Source organism: Salmo trutta, chromosome 11 (genome assembly GCF_901001165.1).
Source record: "Salmo trutta chromosome 11, fSalTru1.1, whole genome shotgun sequence".
Classification (NCBI taxonomy): Eukaryota; Metazoa; Chordata; class Actinopteri; order Salmoniformes; family Salmonidae; genus Salmo; species Salmo trutta.
This window is the reverse complement of record NC_042967.1, coordinates 15940039-15958569: the sequence shown is the minus strand read 5'-3', so window position 1 is coordinate 15958569 and position 18531 is coordinate 15940039. Positions and strand designations below refer to the sequence as shown.

The 18531-nt window shown below is 41.9% G+C and overlaps 1 protein-coding gene and 1 long non-coding RNA gene across 2 annotated transcripts in view; both read right to left on the bottom strand.

Moving 5' to 3' along the window:
* LOC115202006 (hydroperoxide isomerase ALOXE3-like) overlaps positions 1-7802 on the bottom strand; it is a 44962-nt gene extending 37160 nt beyond the window's left edge. Inside the window, exon 1 of the mRNA XM_029765866.1 lies at positions 7548-7802. Coding sequence (XP_029621726.1) covers positions 7548-7802 — 255 coding nt within the window. The remainder of the gene's footprint in view (positions 1-7547) is intronic.
* A 7097-nt stretch (positions 7803-14899) lies between these two features.
* LOC115202305 (uncharacterized) lies at positions 14900-15510 on the bottom strand. Its single transcript, XR_003879938.1, has 2 exons — positions 15310-15510; positions 14900-15155 (listed from the first exon to the last, which is right to left on the bottom strand). It is a non-coding gene; the product is annotated as an uncharacterized LOC115202305 (long non-coding RNA).
* Positions 15511-18531: the final 3021 nt, after the last annotated feature.

Below are 18531 nucleotides of genomic sequence, written 5' to 3'. Positions count from 1 at the left end.
AGGACCACTTTGAAAATGAGAGCATGAAGTTATTGGCCTAGTACACTCAAACTCAATTCTGGACCTCGAAGCCAGTTAAACACACTTCCACTGCATTTTTTCATTGTTCCCCTTTAAAATTGTGGACTGATTTAGACCTGGGACACAAGATGGGTGCTATTAATTATCAGGAAGAATAGAAAATAGTTGAATACACCTGGCCTGGTAGATAAAATGTTTAGCTCTAAAGACTTAAGTTCTGCGTCTCTTTTGAATGTTAAAAAATAACAGGGTCTCTTATTAATCACCAGGTAGTTTTGATGTAGTGAACTACATTTTCAAAGTAACAAGTTAAACCAACTACACTATATATACACAACACTATGTTGACACCTCTTCAAATTAGTGGATTCGGCTATTTCAGTCACACCCTTTGCTGACAGGTGTATAAAATCGTGCAAACAGCCATGCAATCTCCATAGACAAACATTTGCAGTAGAATGACCTTACTGAAGAGCTCAGAGACTTTCAACATGGCACTGTCATAGGATTTATTCCAGTGTCAAGTAATTGGTAGCTTGGTAAACTATATTTTCAGAGTAGCGTCCCCAGCACGGCTGGAAAGCAGGTAGTCATAACAGTATATTTGTCATAACAGTATATTTGTAATGAGTGGTCATCATATTCATCATGTTCATTACATCTTATACACGTCAAGTTCTAGTTCAAATGTATATTATCATCATCATCAAGTTGCAGAAAGAAATACTCTACTTCTAAAAAAAAAACAGCTCCAATTTACAGTTACACAATTTACTACTGGTCAGTGGAACTTATCAGTGTCATCAGTATCCTGTATGCAATCTCCTGCCATTGTGACTGACCCCTAAATCTATGTCTGTGTGCTTGTGTGTATTGAAAGCAGGAATCGAAACTCTGTTATCTGAATAAAGAAAGGACAATGAGTTACTGTAAGGTGAACCTTGCACCTGTTTTGTGAATCTAAAGTAATTGCATAAGTGGATTAACAGAAGTCAAGTACTCATGTCAAACAGACAGCTTTTATGAACGAACTCCAAAATAAATAATCCACAGAATAAACATTTTCTATTTGCATATGGAGGCAAGCTGAAATCACGGCCAGACTGTGAATGAATAAAATATTTTTGTCATCAATCCAATACAAAGCACGTTATGTTTGAGCTGGTGTTCAACAAATGCCTCTCTTTCTTTGGGTCCCTTTGGCCATAGAGAAGAACTGGGGCTGCATTTATAAACGGTGAGTATGTACAAAATGTACCCCAAAACATGTGTCCACCCGTTTTCAAGCAAAAGTTGGAAGTTATAAAAAGTGAACTTGACTTGAGCATGTGCTATCTTTCCTTTACACCATGCGTACACACAGTTTCTAGTGGGGATATGATGACACACTTATAACAAACGAAACAGATAAAATATACAGTACCAGTCAAAAGTTGACACACCTATTCATTCAAGGGGTTTTCTGTAATTGTACTATTTTCTACATTGTAGAGTAATAGTGAAGACATCAAAACTATGAAATTACACATATGGAATTATTTAATAACCAACAAATTCAAATATATTTTATATTTTAGATTCTTCAAAGTAGCTAACCTTTGCCTTGATGACAGCTTTGCACACTCTTGGCATTCTCTCAACCAGCTTCACCTGGAATGCTTTTCCATCAGTCTTGAAGGAGTTCCCATATGCTGAGCACATGTTAGCTGCTTTTCCTTTACTCTGCGGTCCAACTCATCCCAAACCTTTTCAATTGGGTTGAGGTCGGGTGATTGTGGAGGCCAGGTCATCTGATGCAGCACTCCGTCACACTCCTTCTTGGTCAAATCGCCCTTACACAGCCTGGAGGTGTGTTGGGTCATTGTCCTGTTGAAAAACAAATGATAGTCCTACTAAGCGCAAACCTGATGGGATGGCTGCAGAATGCTGTAGTAGCCATGCTGGTTAAGTGTCCCTTGAATTCTAAATAAATCACTGACAATGTCACCAGCAAAACACCCCCACACCATCACACCTCCTCCTCCATGCTTCACGGTGGGACCCACACATGCGGAGATCATCCGCTCACCTACTATGCGTCTCACAAAGACATGCGGGTTGGAACCAAAAATATATTTTTTTTGACTTTTAGAATTCCATCAAAAAAATAAAACAATTGACATCGGTCTAATGTCCCTTGATCGTGTTTCTTGGCCCAAGCAAGTCTCTTCTTCTTATTGGTGTCCTTTAGTAGTGGTTTCTTTGCAGGAATTTGACCATGAAGGACTGATTCAATCAGTCTCCTCTAAACAGTTGATGTTGAGATGTGTCTGTTAATTGAACTCTTTGAAGCATTTATTTGGGCTGCAATTTCTGAGGCTGGTAACAATAATGTACATAGACTTTTTGATTTATTTTTTTCTACTATATTATTGACTGTATGTTTTGTTTATTCCATGTGTAACTCTGAGTTGTTGTATGTGTCGAATTGCTATGCTTTATCTTGGCCAGGTCGCAGTTGCAAATGAGAACTTGTTCTCAACTAGCCTACCTGGTTAAATAAAGGTGAAATAAAAAAATATAAAAAAATGTATATCCCCTGCAGCAGAGGTAACTCTGGGTCTTCCTTTCCTGTGGCAGTTCTCATGACAGCCAGTTTCATCATAGTCCTTGATGGTTTTTGCGACTGCACTTGAAGAAACGTTCAAAGTTATTGAAATTTTCCGAATTGATTGACCTTCATGTCTTAAAGTAGTGATCGACTGTTGTTTCTCTTTGCTTATTTGATCTGTTCTTGCCATAATATGGACTTGGTCTTTTACCAAATAGGGCTATCTTCTGTATACCATCCCTACCTTGTCAGAACACAACTGATTGGTTCAAACATATTATTAAGAAGGAAAGCAATTCCACAAATGAACTTTTAACATGGCACACCTGTTAATTGAAATGCATTCCAGGTGACAACTTCATGAAGCTGGTTGAGAGAATGCCAAGATGTGCAAAGTTGTCATCAATACAAAGGGTGGCTACTTTAAAGAATCTCAAATATAAAATATATTTTGATTTGTTTAACACTTTTTTGGTTACTACATGATTCCATATGTGTTATTTTATAGTGTTGATGTATTCACTATTATTCTGAAATGTAGAAAATAGTAAAAAATAAAGAAAAACCCTTGAATTTGTAGGTGTCCAAACTTTTAACTGGTACTGTTAATTATAAGATGCAATCATTTGCCGTTAATGAGAAGAGCGAGGACCATTTTTGTTTCAAAGTTCATTCCCTGTCCATTGTTGACTGCAGCATGTTGGACAGTCACTGTGAAAATCACCATGGTGATGAGATTGTGTCTTTAAAGGTAATGGAATATTTCTAATGTTATTTATGATTTTAGATGATTCCAACATGGCGGCTATCTGTATTGCATAGTGTATTTTTCTGAGCAGAGTACTCAGATTATTGCAAAGTGTGCTTTCCCAGTAAAGTTATTTTGAAATCTGTCAATGCGGTTGCATTCAGAGATGTTAATCTATAATTCTTTGAATAACAGTTTAATACTTTAACCACGTTTTATAATGAGTATTTTTTGTAAATTCACTGGCAGTTTTGGGGGAGACACATTTTCTCAACGACACGCGCCGATGTAAAATGCTGTTTTTGGATATAAATATGAACTTGATAGAACAAAAAATGCATGTATTGTCTAACATAATGTCCTAGGAGTGTCATCTGATGAAGATTGTCAAAGGTTAGTGCATAATTTTAGCTGGTTTTCTGCTTTTGGTGACGTCTGTCCTTGAATTGAAAATGGATGTGCATACCTTTTTGGCTATGTACTCTCCTAACATAATCTAACTTTATGCTTTCACCATAAAGCCTCTTTGAAATCGGACAATGTGGTTTGATTAAGGAGATGTTTATCTTTTAATGGTGTAAAATAGTTGATTGTTTGAGAAATTGAAATTATTTGATTTTTGCTGTTTTGAATTTCCCGCCTTGCTAGCAATCCCGTCAGTGGGATTCTATCCCCAAGAGGTCCCCAAGAGAAAAGTGTAACCTGTGCTGGTTTTGGCCAGGAACCCATGGAAGAAGATATCCTTAAACCAGTTCTGCAGTTCACAGTCCTTCTTGATGTCTGAGTCACAGGTGTAGTAGTGACCAATCACTTTATGAACAAACCTATGCAAAAATAACATCAGGCATTAGCCAAAAACTATATATATATACACACACACACACACACACACACACACACACACACACACACACACACACACACACACACACTACCGAGTTCTAAACTGCCTGTGGAAGCAACGTCAGCACAAGAACTGTTCGCCGGGAGCTTCATGAAATGGGTTTCCATGGCCGAGCAGCCACAGACACACAAGCCTAAGATCACCATGCGCAATTCCAAGCGTCGCTTGGAGTGGGGTAAATCTCCCCGCTATTGGACTCTAGAGCAGTGGAAACACATTCTCTGGAGTGAATAATCATGTTTCACCATCTGGCAGTCTGACGGACGAATCTGGGTTGGGCAGATGCAAGGAGAACACTACCTGCCCCAATGCATAGTGCAAACTGTAAAGTTCGGTGGAGGAGGAATAATGGCCTGGGATAATTTCATGGTTCGGGCTAGGCCCCTTAGTTCCAGTGAAGGGAAATCTTAACGTTACAGCATACAATGACATTCTAGACAATTCTGTGCTTCCAACTTTGTCGCAACTGTTTGGGGAAGGCCCTTTCATGTTTCATCATGACAATGCCCCAGTGCACAAAGCGAGGTCCATACAGAAATCATTACGTCGGAGCACAATTTCCCGGGATTTAGATTTGTTAACCGGCTCCGGACACTTTACGGAATCCCAATAATTTTCGTACATTCTGCCTAAACTTCAGTGTGAGTAGTGCTAATCTAGTGTCACCAAATCAGATTCGCAGAACTACCGTAACACTTCCATTTCACGTGTTTAAGGACCAGACATGAAAATTAGTTTAGAATATTTGAGGAAATGGATGTGAGAATGAGGATTCAGTGGGGAAATGAGAACAGACTGGAGGAAGCTAAGGGCTGCAGGTGAAGGAGTCTGTAGGGTTTGGCTTGGAGTCTCAGGTTGACATCACCGCCAGGCCATGGTAGTTAGGCTGCTGTGGTGAAGGAAATCCCCCAAAATAAAAATCCAAGTTAGTTGGACCCTGGATAAGAAGTGAGCTGTTGTGGACTGCAGTTGCTGAATGGTTGGCTATACACTGTGTGCACAATTATTAGGCAAGTGAGTATTCTGATTTTATCATCGTTTCTATTCACATTTTAGAACTCCAAACCATATAAACTTGAGTGCTTATTGGATTTAATCATTTTCAGGTGATATGTATTTGTGTAATGAGGGAGAGTGTGGCGAAAGTGAATAACACCTTATATCAAAGTGTGCATAATTATTAGGCAGCCTCATTACCTCAGGTAAAATGGGCCAAAAAAGATATTTCACTGACACTGAAAAACCAAAAATGTAAAATGCCTTTCAGACAGATGCGACACTTAAATAGCTAAACTATTGAGGTGTGACCACCGGACATTCAAACGTTTTGTTGCGAATAGTCAACTGGGGTGCAAAAAACGCATGGGGAAGAAAAGGCGCAAATTAACTGCAAAAGACTTAAGAAGAATTAAACGTCAAACTACTAGGAACCCATTATCCTCCAGTGCCACCATATTCCAGAACTGCAACCTACCTGGAGTGTTCAGAAGTACAAGGTGTCAAGTGCTCAGAGACATGGCCAAGGTCAAGAAGACTGAAACAAGACCACCACTGAATAAGATTCACAAGTTGAAGCGTCAAGATTGGGCAAAGAAATACCTGAAGACAGATTTTTCAAAGGTTTTATGGACAGATGAAAATGACTCTTGATGGACCAAATGGATGGGCCCGTGGCTGGATCAGTAATGGACACAGGGCACCACTTTGAGTCAGGTGCCAGCAAGGTGAAGGAGGGGTACTGGTATGGGCTGCTATCATTGAGGATGAGGTAGTTGGACCTTTTCGGGTTGAAGATGGACTGAAACTCAACTCCCAAACCTACTGCCAGTTTCTGGAAGATTCTTTCGTCAAACAGTGGTACAGGAAGAAGTCCTCAGCATTCTAGAAGGCCATGATCTTTATGCAGGACAATGGTTCCTCATATGCATCCAAATACTCCACTGCTTGGCTAGCCAGCAAGGGCCTCAAAGATGCCTGAATAATGACCTGGCCCCCTTCCTCACCTGACTTAAATCCTATTGAGAACTTGTGGGCCCTTCTCAAACGTGAGATTTACAGTGATGGAAGACAATACAGCTTTTTGAACAGCATTTGGGAGGCTGTGGTTGCTGCTTCAGTGAAAATTGATCGTGAACAGATCAAGAAACTGACAGACTCCATGGATGGAAGGCTCATGGCAGTTATTGAAAATAAGGGTGGCTATATTGGTCACTGAATATTTTTGAAAGGCCAAAAATTGTAATTTTGTGTTACACTTATCTGTTACACTTACTCTAAAAATTGAGAATAAACAAGTGAGTTGAGAGAAATTATTTTTGTAATTTACTTGCCTAAAAATTCTGCACACTAATAGTTGCCTAATAATTGTGCACACTTATATATTTCCCTGAGAAAGACAAAACTCACTTTTACTTTGTTCAAAATTCAGGTTTGAGGTTCAATGACATTTTGGATTGACTGTGAGCATTGTGTTTGTTCAACAATAAAATTAATCCAGAGGAATACAATTTGCCTAATAATTGTGCACACAGTGTATAGCTGAGGTAGTACAGGCATACGGACAAGATGCCCCATGAGTGAGCCAACAGACCTCAGGAGAGCAAGCAGAAGCGACAGTGGCAAGAAAAAAAACTCCCTTGAAGGAAGAAAACCTTGAGGAACCAGGCTCAGCTGGGGAACCAATTGTCTTTTGGCTGGTTGGGTACGATATGGTCAGTGAGGTAGATGGTGTCCGTGAAATGAGGCAAAGACTGGAGGACTGTGCCCGAGTTAATGCAGGTTCTGAGAGATGAGCATGTTGTGGTCTGTCCTGATGTTGTTGATGTCAGAACAGATGTAGGAATGATAGGCTTGAGAGGACCAGCAGCCAAGGAGTTGTATGGTGTGGTCTTAGATGCCATGTCGGGATGCCATGGAAGTGGCTCCAATGCGGAAGGTGTGTCTGGAGATTTGCTCAGCAGGATACCCAAACAGGGATAGTATTTGTCTCAGGTGGAACCATTGGCGATGGGATAAGATCGGATGGAGAGGCATGTGGAGATTGTCTGAGCTGCAGGAAGTAGGTGAATGGTTTGTAAGGGCTGATGGTAGTCGTGAACAGGTAGACTGGTGTGATTCTGCCAAACTGATCGGTTTCTCTGTGTTTGATGGTGAAATATTTCGAGAATGGTGACATCTGACACGCTGAGATGACAAGAAGGGTTGTAGATAACAGATGTAAACTCTGAATATTGCAGGAATCCCAAAAATGACAAAAGAGACATTGATTCTAGTGTGGAAGAAACTGTGATGGAGATGTAGCCAGACCACAGCATCTGGATGCAGGCAGACAGGATGTCGAAGGTGATGGGCTGGCGGCAAGGGGGCTGGTTGACTTCGGTGTGTTGGAGGCCCTTGAGAAGGGAGACTTGCGGGTGAGAGGAGGAACATGAAGACCCAGTAAGCAACTTGAGAAAGAAGTTGATCCTAGCCAAGTACATCCGGATGGAGGATGTCCGCATGGAGAGGGATGAGCTGGCATGGGTGACGAAGGCAGACATGGTGACCAAGTTGTTGGAGGGAAAAGGCAGGTAATAGATTGTATGGAAAAGCTGGAAGCAGGAGGGCTGCAGGAGATGATGCAACCACTGTAGAAATCCCTGTACACGATGGAAGGGGCAGCATCAGTGAAAAGCTGTAAGTCTGTGGGACAAGAGACAGTCATCATATAAAAAAGGTGATGCTGTTCCAATGACTGAGAAGGTGCCAAGGCCTGAGCTCTGCGAGGCAGGAGGGGTCAAAAACCAGGGTGTAAAAGGAAGGCACGGAGGAGAGAAAATGAAGGCCAGGGAGAGAAAGTGGGACACGAAGAAGCGGCCTTGAGGGATGACCCTCGATGCATTATTCAGGTGGCCAAGCAATAAAAGCAGCTGACATTTAGTGCAGTGGGGAGAGTCCAATAATTGGACAGGAGAAAGGAAGTTTGTTGAGAGGCAGGGAGGACTGAAAGGAGACTGTCTCATATGATGGCGAGGAATTTGAGGCGAGTAGAGGGGCCTTCTGTCTTCTCCTCAGAGAGTGGTACACAAAGGAGAATGAAGGTGGAGACAAGGGTGGAAAGGCTCAGCGCGGCTGGGGATGAAGCGGTGCCAATAGTGAGGAAACCGTCGAGGTGATAGAGATCATAAAAGGAAGCCTGTTGACATTCAGCAAGATCCAACACAGGGCCTCAGGCTAAGGTGTTGAATATTTGAGGGCTGCTCTTGCATTCAAAAGTCAGGTAGACAGAAGTAGTACCGCCCCTCCCATCAGACTCCGAAGAGATTCCAGGTGTTGGGATAGAGGGGCTGCAACTTGAAGGTGGATATTATGTCAGCTTTGGCAAGAAAGGTTCCACGGCTAGAAAGTTTAATGAGAATCATGGCATGGTTAACCGTGGCGTACTGGAAGGAGAAGTCAGAACTCGGGATGAGGCTGTTGACTGAAGATTCATGGGGGGCAGAGAGATTGATGATGATACGCTTCTTGCTTGAATACTTTTGGGTGGCAATTCCAAGGGGACTGATGTGGTAGGTGAAGAATAGCAGGGATGAGAAGGGGCCAATCATAACCCCTGCTTCACCTTCTTGGTGAGGAGGTTGGAGCATAAGTGAGGAGTACAAGGAGTAGAGAAAAAAATTAGCTATTCATGCCATCAAATAAATATTGGACAAAGGAGGGGTCAGGGTGAAAGTCCAAGTCTGCAGCCCTGGTGGTGATGTTGATGGGGGTGGTGAGGTTGGCCAACATTCAGTAGAAGGAGGAGTGGGATTGAGGGCAGGAGGTATGGGCGCCACTGCAGCATGTGCAGGAGCTTGCATGACGAAGTGCTACAGCCATAGATGCTGAAGTTGTTGCAGATCATGCGAACTTCGGAGAAGATTACAGGATGACCATGGCGGTCCTTCCTCCCTCAGGACACGGCAAAGGCAGAACATTGAGTAGAAGGAAGAAGAAGGTAGGGCGGAACAGCAAGCAGAGGCAGGGAAGATGACACTTCAGAGGGGCAGACAGGGAGCATGGTGGCAGGGTGGGATGGGCAGCCACAGAGGTCGCAGGCGAGGGACACTTTTCCGGCAAAGATGCGACAGTGGAGCTCCACGTCGAGGGCGCCACAGTACATCACGATGTTCCACTGCAGGAGCCTGGATGCATCGGCTTCCGAGAACCGGCGATGGTAGTCATAAAAGGTTGCACCACCGAAACGGACAGCCGAATCCGTGATGATGGATTGGTAGTCGTCCAACTCTTGGTGGCGGGAAGGATGTTCTGAGATGATCTCTGTAATGGAAGAAAGCCAAGTAAAATTCTGGAACAGTGAAACCCTGGAGTGGTGAGAGTCAGTGGAGCGAAGGGGAACCTATAAGAAGTCACAGTTGATGATGCGGGGTAAGTCCTGTGTGGTAGAAGGAGTGAGGAGAGCAGCAAGATTAACGTCTGCACCCTGTACAATCTGCTGGCAGAGAGAGGAAGAGACTGGAGGCGGATTGAGGATCATGTCGTTGGGTGGAGAATGAGCTGGGGTGGCCGTAGAGACGGAGTGGTGGGCCGGAGGGTGGGGCTGGGCTGCGAAGACTGGATCAAAGAGGCAGTCTGTAACTGGCTGAGTAGGTGGGGATGTGAGAGGCCATTGAGGTCAAAGAGAAGGTGAGAGGCTGCAGTGGTGGTAGCAAGACCTGTGAGAAAGGTCGACACTGGTAGATAGAAAGGGACCTGAGATGGGGGACGGGAGCCGGAGAGAGAGAGACACAGAGAGAGATGGAAGGTGTTTGGGGGGGGGCTGGTGAGCTCCGGCGGGCAGATCGGCCTGGAACGGTGGCGGGGTACAGAGACAATGGACCGCAGCCGTCTGGTTAGCGGTGTTGTGTCCTTGATAATGGAGAAGGGAGAGTCTGGAACATGGTCTGAAAACACCTCAGAATCCGAGGCAGTGAGATCAATCTCCCTAGTAAATGAAGTAAAGAAGCTAACTTAAGTAAACTGTGTAGAACTACAATAAATCGAGGCAATTTCAGTGTCTTGTATGTGAAGCAAAACAGAGGATGAATATAATTATTGGCAGCCGAGCACCGATCATCATGTCATCGGCATACAAATAATACCCTCGATATTTATTGAAAATTCGCATCATGTTCATCACCATGCGCTTCACCAAAATGCGAAGTTCATCAAAACTTCTTTCATCTGTAGACTAATAAACTCTTCATGCTTTTCCACATTGTGGTGGGAGGACAACAACATATCATTGAGTGTCTCCAAGTTTACTTCAGCATGATAGTAAATATATAAATATCTGATCATAAAAGCATTTGCACCGCAATTGTGGCATTGTCAAAAAAATTATCCACCCTTGTCTTAAGTATTTTGTTTTGTCAATGTTAGGCTATTTTCCTGAAAATGTGCTATTTCCGTCAGGCCTGTCGGGAGTTTTGTTATGCTTCAGCTAATTAATCCACAGAAAATGGCTGGATGCAGTGTTTTCTAACGGCGGTCAGTGTTTTAAACATCAAACGGGGTTATCAATGACAGAATTTGTGAATGACAGATGCCAGGGCTGCTCCTTGGTTGAAGCGAAAAATTAAGGGCTATTAACAAACATTTTACGGCTAAGAGATTCACAGAAATGTATCACAACAGTACAAACCTGACAGAGTTCAGCCTGACGTTTGAATCACTCTACGGAGGTTTATAATGCTAGGTGTATGTTTTATAACGATAATTAGCTCATTACGATTTGGCTTGACTGACTCGTCAAATGTGAGAGGCATATCCAATGTTAATATTGTATAATCGTAAAGAATTCAGAAGGCCTTATTTTAGATTTACCTAGAGTGTTGTTGTTTCATCCATACAGTTTTTAAATATGTTAGCTGGTAATTTAGCAAATCCAAAATAACCTGGCTAGAATTTTGGGAGAATGTAGCAATGATAGTGAAAATGAATTGTATCAGTTAGCCGTACATTCAAAAGCATGGGAATGCAGGGTGGGTGGAGGGGGTGGTCCAAATCTGTGCTTATTTTTTGAAATGCTTAGCACTTTCCCTAGACTTTGAATGCACTGCTAGTGTGTACTCAGGGGTCTCCAACCCTTTCTAGCATGAAAGCTACATTAAAAAAATTAAACGTTACGAGCTACACATTTCTTTCTAGCTTTCAAATAGGCACATACATCTCCTCTCCCCTGCAACTCTTCCCTGGGTCCTTAGTGTACAAGAGAAGGTAGTGCACTGTTTTTTGTTAATATACCTCATAAAATAATGGTAAATAAACAATGCTAAGGGTGGTGCTATAAAATCTGTGGTTTCCCCCCCTAAAAAAGTATGTTTATATTTTCCCATAACATGTTTTCACCATTTTATTTGGTTCAGAATCTATAATGGAAAGGGGAGACTCTCAAGATAGTGTTCTTCTCTGTTTTGCTCTATGACCACCGGAAGTGTCACAGGACTCATCTGAAATCGGTAATGCTGATGTAGCGTTCAAACCATTTAAGCCACTATGGAAAGGGGAGACTCTCACGAACGCAATGGTGTTCTCTGTTTTGCTCTACTGGACTCGTCTGAAGATAAACCATACAAACAAATGGTAGTATGGAGGTAGTTTTGTGCCAAGAAAAATAAGGGGTTAAATAAACTCAGCAAAACAATAAACTTCCCTTTTTCAGGACCCTGTCTTTCAAAGATAATTCGTTAAATTACAAATAACTTCACAGATCTTCATTTTAAAGGGTTTAAACAATGTTTCCCATGCTTGTTCAATGAACAATTAATGAACATGCACCTGTGGAACGGTCGTTAAGACACTAACAGCTTACAGACGGTAGGCAATTAAGGTCACAGTTGTGAAAACTTAGGACAATAAAGAGGCCTTTCTACTGACTCTAAAAAACACCAAACGAAAGATGCCCAGGGTCCCTGCTCATCTGCGTGAACGTGCCTTAGGCATGCTGCAAGGAGGCATGACGACTGCAGATGTGGCCAAGGCAATAAATTGCAATGTCCATACTGTGAGACGTCTAAGACAGCGCTACAGGGAGACAGGACGGACAGCTGATCGTCCTCGCAGTGGCAGACCACGTGTAACAACACCTGCACAGGATCGGTACATCTGAACAGCACACCTGCGGGACAGGTACAGGATGGCAACAACAACTGCCCGAGTTACACCAGGAACACACAATCCCTCCATCAGTGCTCAGACTGTCCGCAATAGGCTGAGCGAGGCTGGACTGAGGGCCTGCAGGCCTGTTGTAAGGCAGGTCCTCACCAGACATCACCGGCAACAACGTCGCCTATGGGCACAATCCCACTGTCGCTGGACCAGACAGGACTGGCAAAAAGTGCTCTTCACTGACAAGTCGCGGTTTTGTCTCACCAGGGGTGATGGTCGGATTCGCGTTTATCGACAAAGGAATGAGCTTTACACTGATGTCTGTCCTCTGGAGCGGGATCAATTTGGAGGTGGAGGGTCCGTCATGGTCTGGGGCGGTGTGTCACAGCATCATTGGACTGAGCTTGTTGTCATTGCAGGCAATATCAACACTGTGCATTACAGGGAAGACATCCTCCTCCCTCATGTGGTACCCTTCCTGCTGGCTCATCCTGAATGACCCTCCAGCATGACAATGCCACCAGCCATACTGCTCGTTCTGTACGTAATTTCCTGCAAGACAGGAATGTTAGTGTTCTGCCATGGCCAGTGAAGAACCCGGATCTCAATCCCATTGAGCACGTCTGGGACCTGTTGGATCGGAGGTTGAGGGCTAGGGCCATTCCCCCCAGAAATGTCCGGGAACTTGCAGGTGCCTTGGTGGAAGAGTGGGGTAACATCTCACAGCAAGAACTGACAAATCTGGTGCAGTCCATGAGCAGGAGATGCACTGCAGTACTTAATGCAGCTGGTGGCCAGATACTGACATTTTTTTATTTATTTTGACTCCCCTTTGTTTAGGGACACATTATTCCATTTCTGTTAGTCACATGTCTGTGGAACTTGTTCAGTTTTTCTCAGTTGTTGAATCTTGTTATGTTCATACAAATATTTATACATGTTAAGTTTGCTGAAAATAAACGCAGATGACAGTGAGAGGACGTTTCTTTTTTTTCTGAGTTTATGTATTCACCCTAAAAATATATGGGGGGTTGGAAATGATGCAGACAATTACATTGATGGAAACGACAATCTGCAATATTAAAGCTGATCAACCCCCCCCCCCAAAAAAAACACTAAAGGAATAAAATATGTATATAAATAAATATATAATTATATATTTTTTTAAATGAACAATTCACTCGAAAAGCACCCTGGGAAACCCTACAGTGGTAAAACACCCCCCCCCAAAAAAATACTGTAACACTACATGTGTAATTCCCTAACGCTGGGTAAGTGTAACAGCATCAGCTCTAATAAAGTGCTAATTTAAGTCGGAATTTGAAACACCCATGGTGTTAGGGACCCAACACTCTGGGGGTGTTAGTTCATCAACATATTGAAAAATGTTAGTTTAACACCATTTCGGTGGGTCAAATAGAATTTCTAAGAAAGTATTATATTTAACACTGTGGGTGTTCAAATTCTACCGAACCAGGCCAAACCAGGCAGTACTGAGATGGCCTGGTTACGTTGCTGGAAACAGTTTGGTTCGGTATGATAAAGGTGACTTAAAAAAAACGTAAATGAGAGTTGTACTATAATTTCATAATCGTTTTATGCATGTATTTTTTTATTTAATACATGAGGATGTTAGACAGCGCTTCAACCTAAATGAGATGAGGTGCAGGCAAATATCACAAGAGACCGGTGTCATAAGCGTCGTAAGGATTGGACCAAGGCGCAGTGGGTAAAGTGCTCATCTGCTTAATTTATTAGAAATAACACTTAAACAAAAGAAACAAACAACGAAACAGTCCCATAAGGTGCACAGACTATACAGGAAATAACCACCCACAAAACACAAGTGAAACAAACCTCAACTAAATATGGCCTCCAATTAGAGACAACGACAACCAGCTGCCTCTAATTGGAGGTCCTACCAAAAACCCAACATAGAAATAGAAAACTAGATTTAAACATAGAAATAGAAAACATAGAACCTAAACCAAAAACACCAAAACACACAAAACAAACACCCCCTGCCATGCCCTGACCAAACTACAATGACAAATAATCCCTTTTACTGGTCAGGACGTGACAACCGGAGATTAAAAATTATTAGCTTTTAAATGTAAACGAGAGTCACGCCTATTGTTCTCTCATATTATTCTGATACTTGTTTAATGTTCATCAACATTTCAGTGTCACATCATTTAGCAGGAGAGCTCATTTTCACCAGCAGTCCCTGTAGTCCATAGTTATATGGCCCCAGAAATGAGTCCGTAAGAAAGACCCTGTATTTCTTAACATCCATTAACACATACAAATGTAATAATAACATCAACAAGTTTTCTTTGTCCGTGAGAGGGACACCATGTGGTGGTGTGTGTTGGCTTAACACAGTTAACACTCATGATACAACGATAACATTCAGACTGAACCCATAGTGAGATTTCCCTTTATCTGATTGAATTGGAACAGTTTAGCGAAGCTCCAAAAATGGTCATGCTCAATAAATCATTGTCTAGATTGAAGGTGTGGCATGTTTACTAGTGTATGACTCCAGAATCATTACATGGCCTGGGTCGTGTTCATCAGGGCATGCAACGTTTTTGGCTTATCTAAATGGCCACTGTGTTCTCCACCACAGAAGGTAGGTGTATGGCACTGGTAGCCCAGAGTTCCTGGCATTGATGGCCTCGCTGAAGACTTTCAGCTCTGCCTGGAATTTCTTGATCATCTTGCATATGGAGACCTTCCTCTGGGTACTGGCCAAGGGCCACCTGCATATGGAGAATAATCAAAGTTAGAGAAATATTGCTAGTTACAATATCATTAACATTAAAAAGCACACGTAAATAGGATATTTTGTACCTAAATATGGTATTTTGGGCCTAGATGATATTGATAATAGTTCATGAAAGATGGCAGACTCACAAAGTCACTGGATTGCTTGCTAAGGAGCCACATAGTGGACATGCCCTGTGCTGTTGTGCCGACATCGGGGAAGGTCTACAGCATGGTGCTCTCAGTAGACTGCCCCTTAGTGGTGGGAGGTGGCTGTTGCAGGGAGATGGGGGTGTTGGGCATCCAGCCACCATAGTCATACTGTAACATGAAGAAGAATGACTGATTATTACTGACATCCAATGTGGTGGTATTCTGAAATGATGATATGATAGTGGCATGGAATTACAGCAAAAACCTTGCAACATTTTTACAAATACAGTACCAGTCTAAAGTTTCTTTATTTTTACTATTTTCTACATTATGGAGGCAAAGGGTAGCTACTTTGAAGAATCTCAAATATAAAATATATTTTGATTTGTTTCACACTTTTTTATTTACTACATGATTCCATATATGTTATTTCATAGTTTTGATGTCTTCACTATTATTCTACAATGTAGAAAATACAAAAAAAAAAAAAAAAAACCTTTGAATGAGTAGGTGTGTCCAAACTTTTGACTGGTACTGTATGTGAATCCATTCAATTTACTTAGTTATTAAATACTTGATATTCGCATCTCATGACCATTCAAACGTTTACTAGACTTCGTATATGCAAATTACACTATCGGATTATGGGTCTTGTTGACGTTATTTTCCACTCGACTACATCATCAATCTAATACTAAGCATTGGATTCAATACCAATGTTTTTCGGAGTTGGTGTTTACCTAATCCCTCTCTTTTGTCTGGCTCCCTCTGGCCTCAAGGGAAAAAATTACTGGAAATTGATCTTGCTTTGGATAGGCAAGACCTCAAAGAGATGCTCTATGTACTCTAGGTGAGAGTGTGGAGATAGGCCATTTTGAAATGCTTGTGCTTTCTGCTAACACAAGCATTGCTCATAGGAGGGTTTTTCATACTACTTAATGGGACCATGTCATCCAAAGGGTTGACTCAAGTTTGCCAAAAAACACCTGGAAGACCTTGGATGAACATCAAGACTCTTGGAAGAATGTTCTATGGACAGATGAGTCAAAAGTATAACTTTTTGGATGACATGGGTCCCATTATGCCTGGCGAATACCAAACACTGCGTACATAGGGTCAAGCATGGTGGTGGTAGTGTGATGGTTTGGGGATGCTTTGCTGCCTCAGGAACTGGACGACTTGCCTTAATAGAAGGAACCATGAATTCTGCTCTGTATCAGAGAATTCTACAGGAGAATGTCAGGCCATCTGTCTGTGAGCTAAAGCTGAAGAGCATCTGGGTAATGCAGCAAGACAATGATCCTAAACACACAATCAAGTCTACATGAAATACCTAAAAAGCAACACATTTGAAGTTTTAATCCCACAATTGAGATGTTGTGGCAGGACTTGAAACGAGCAGCTCATGCTTGAAAACCCACAGATGGTCGCTGAGTTAAAACAGTTCTGCATGGAAGAGTGGGCCATAATTCCTCCAAAGCAACGAGAAACACTGATCGACAACTACAGGATGTGTTTGGTTGTAGTCATTGTAGCTAAAGGTGGCACAATCAGCAATTACTTTTTCACACAGGGGCATTAGGTGTTGGTTAACTTTGTTTATGAAACAAATCAAATAAGTATGCAGTTGTTGTGTTATTTGTTCACTCAGGTTCCCTTTATCTAATATTAGGTTTTGGTTGAAGAAGGGGCAAATACTTTTTCACGGCACTAGAGTGTTCCCAGGACTGATGGAAAACTGGACACTCAGGGGAACATTACAAAATTGTTCTCTCTCCCTATAATTGTTAGCTGGGTAAGCCCCCATTTACAACTTGCATAAACATGCAACATGTGATAGGAACATGTGATGCATGGATCATCCACGTTTGACCAAATCGGGGACGTATTCATTAGCAAAATGTTTCACAACAGAAAACGAAAAAAACACATTTCTTATTGGACAAATTCTGCTTGGATCGTATACGACCCTGGTGTTGTCTAGAAACATACAGGACGCATTATGATCCGAAGCGACATATTTTAATACCAAATGTACCACTAATCTAATAGTGATTCTACTGTCTTGATCTGATAACAGTTGTTAATATAGTAGCATGTGTATTGTAAACGGGACCAACTGTTTTTTTTACACTACAACAACAGGACATGATAGGTGATACATTGTGATGAAATCATCTGGGAGGCATGTTGGCACAAGTTAGATGGGTTCCAGAAGAGATGAAATCAGATTTGTTTTTTAAGATTGGGCGTGGATAAGGAAAGAAGTGGAGATCTGGTTCTCAATATGACTAAAAGAGAGGGACGGGCAGTTTAGTTTATTAATTCGACCATTTAAAAAAACAAGCATACATGAAACTTGAAAAAGCCATACATGCACATGAATAAAATCATCGAGGATAACACACAAAGTGTGGGACTTATTTCCATTGTGGTCCTCTTGAGACAAGATGGCTAAACAAGATCGAACACAGGCAACTGACTAATTCTCATTTCAGTTGTGTCAAACTTCCACTAAACCATTCAGATCACAACAACCTTCAAGTGAAGCTCAAGCATAAAAATTGAACAATAACAAGTATATTTTTTTGTTTAAAACCAAAGAGCCTTGACTGGGTTGGCATGTCACAATTTTACATTTTAATGCCACTGAGTTGGTTCCAGGCATCCTTTGTGTCAAAAATATCTCCATGTCAATTTGTGTAAAATCGTTGTATCCATTCCTGGAACTTACATGAAAGCATTTCTATGTTGAAAAGGACATTCTTTTCATGAGTGTTTGAGTTCAGGTCTGTGCTCTATCTGCATAGATTGCTTTCAAGGTAAGGCTTTGCGTTACGCAGAAAATGCATCAAAATAGATAAGACTGAATATTTTTGCAGTGTATCTCCTGAGTCGTTTTAGATGGCTACATTGTTCTCTACAGTCTCAGAGTTCAAATAGGTGTAGGGCTTCATTACAGACAGAAATACTCCTCAGTTTCATCGGCTGGTCTCAGACAATCCCGCAAGTGAAGATGCAAGATGTGGAGGTCCTTGACTGGTGGGGTTATACGTGGTCTGCGGTTCTGAGGCCAGTTGGACATACTGCCAAATTCTCTAAAACGACATTGGAGGCAGCTTATGGTAAAGAAATGAACATTAAATTCTCTGGCAACAGCTCTGGTGGACATTCCTGCAGTCAGTGTGCTGATTGCACGCTCCCTCAAAACTTGAGACA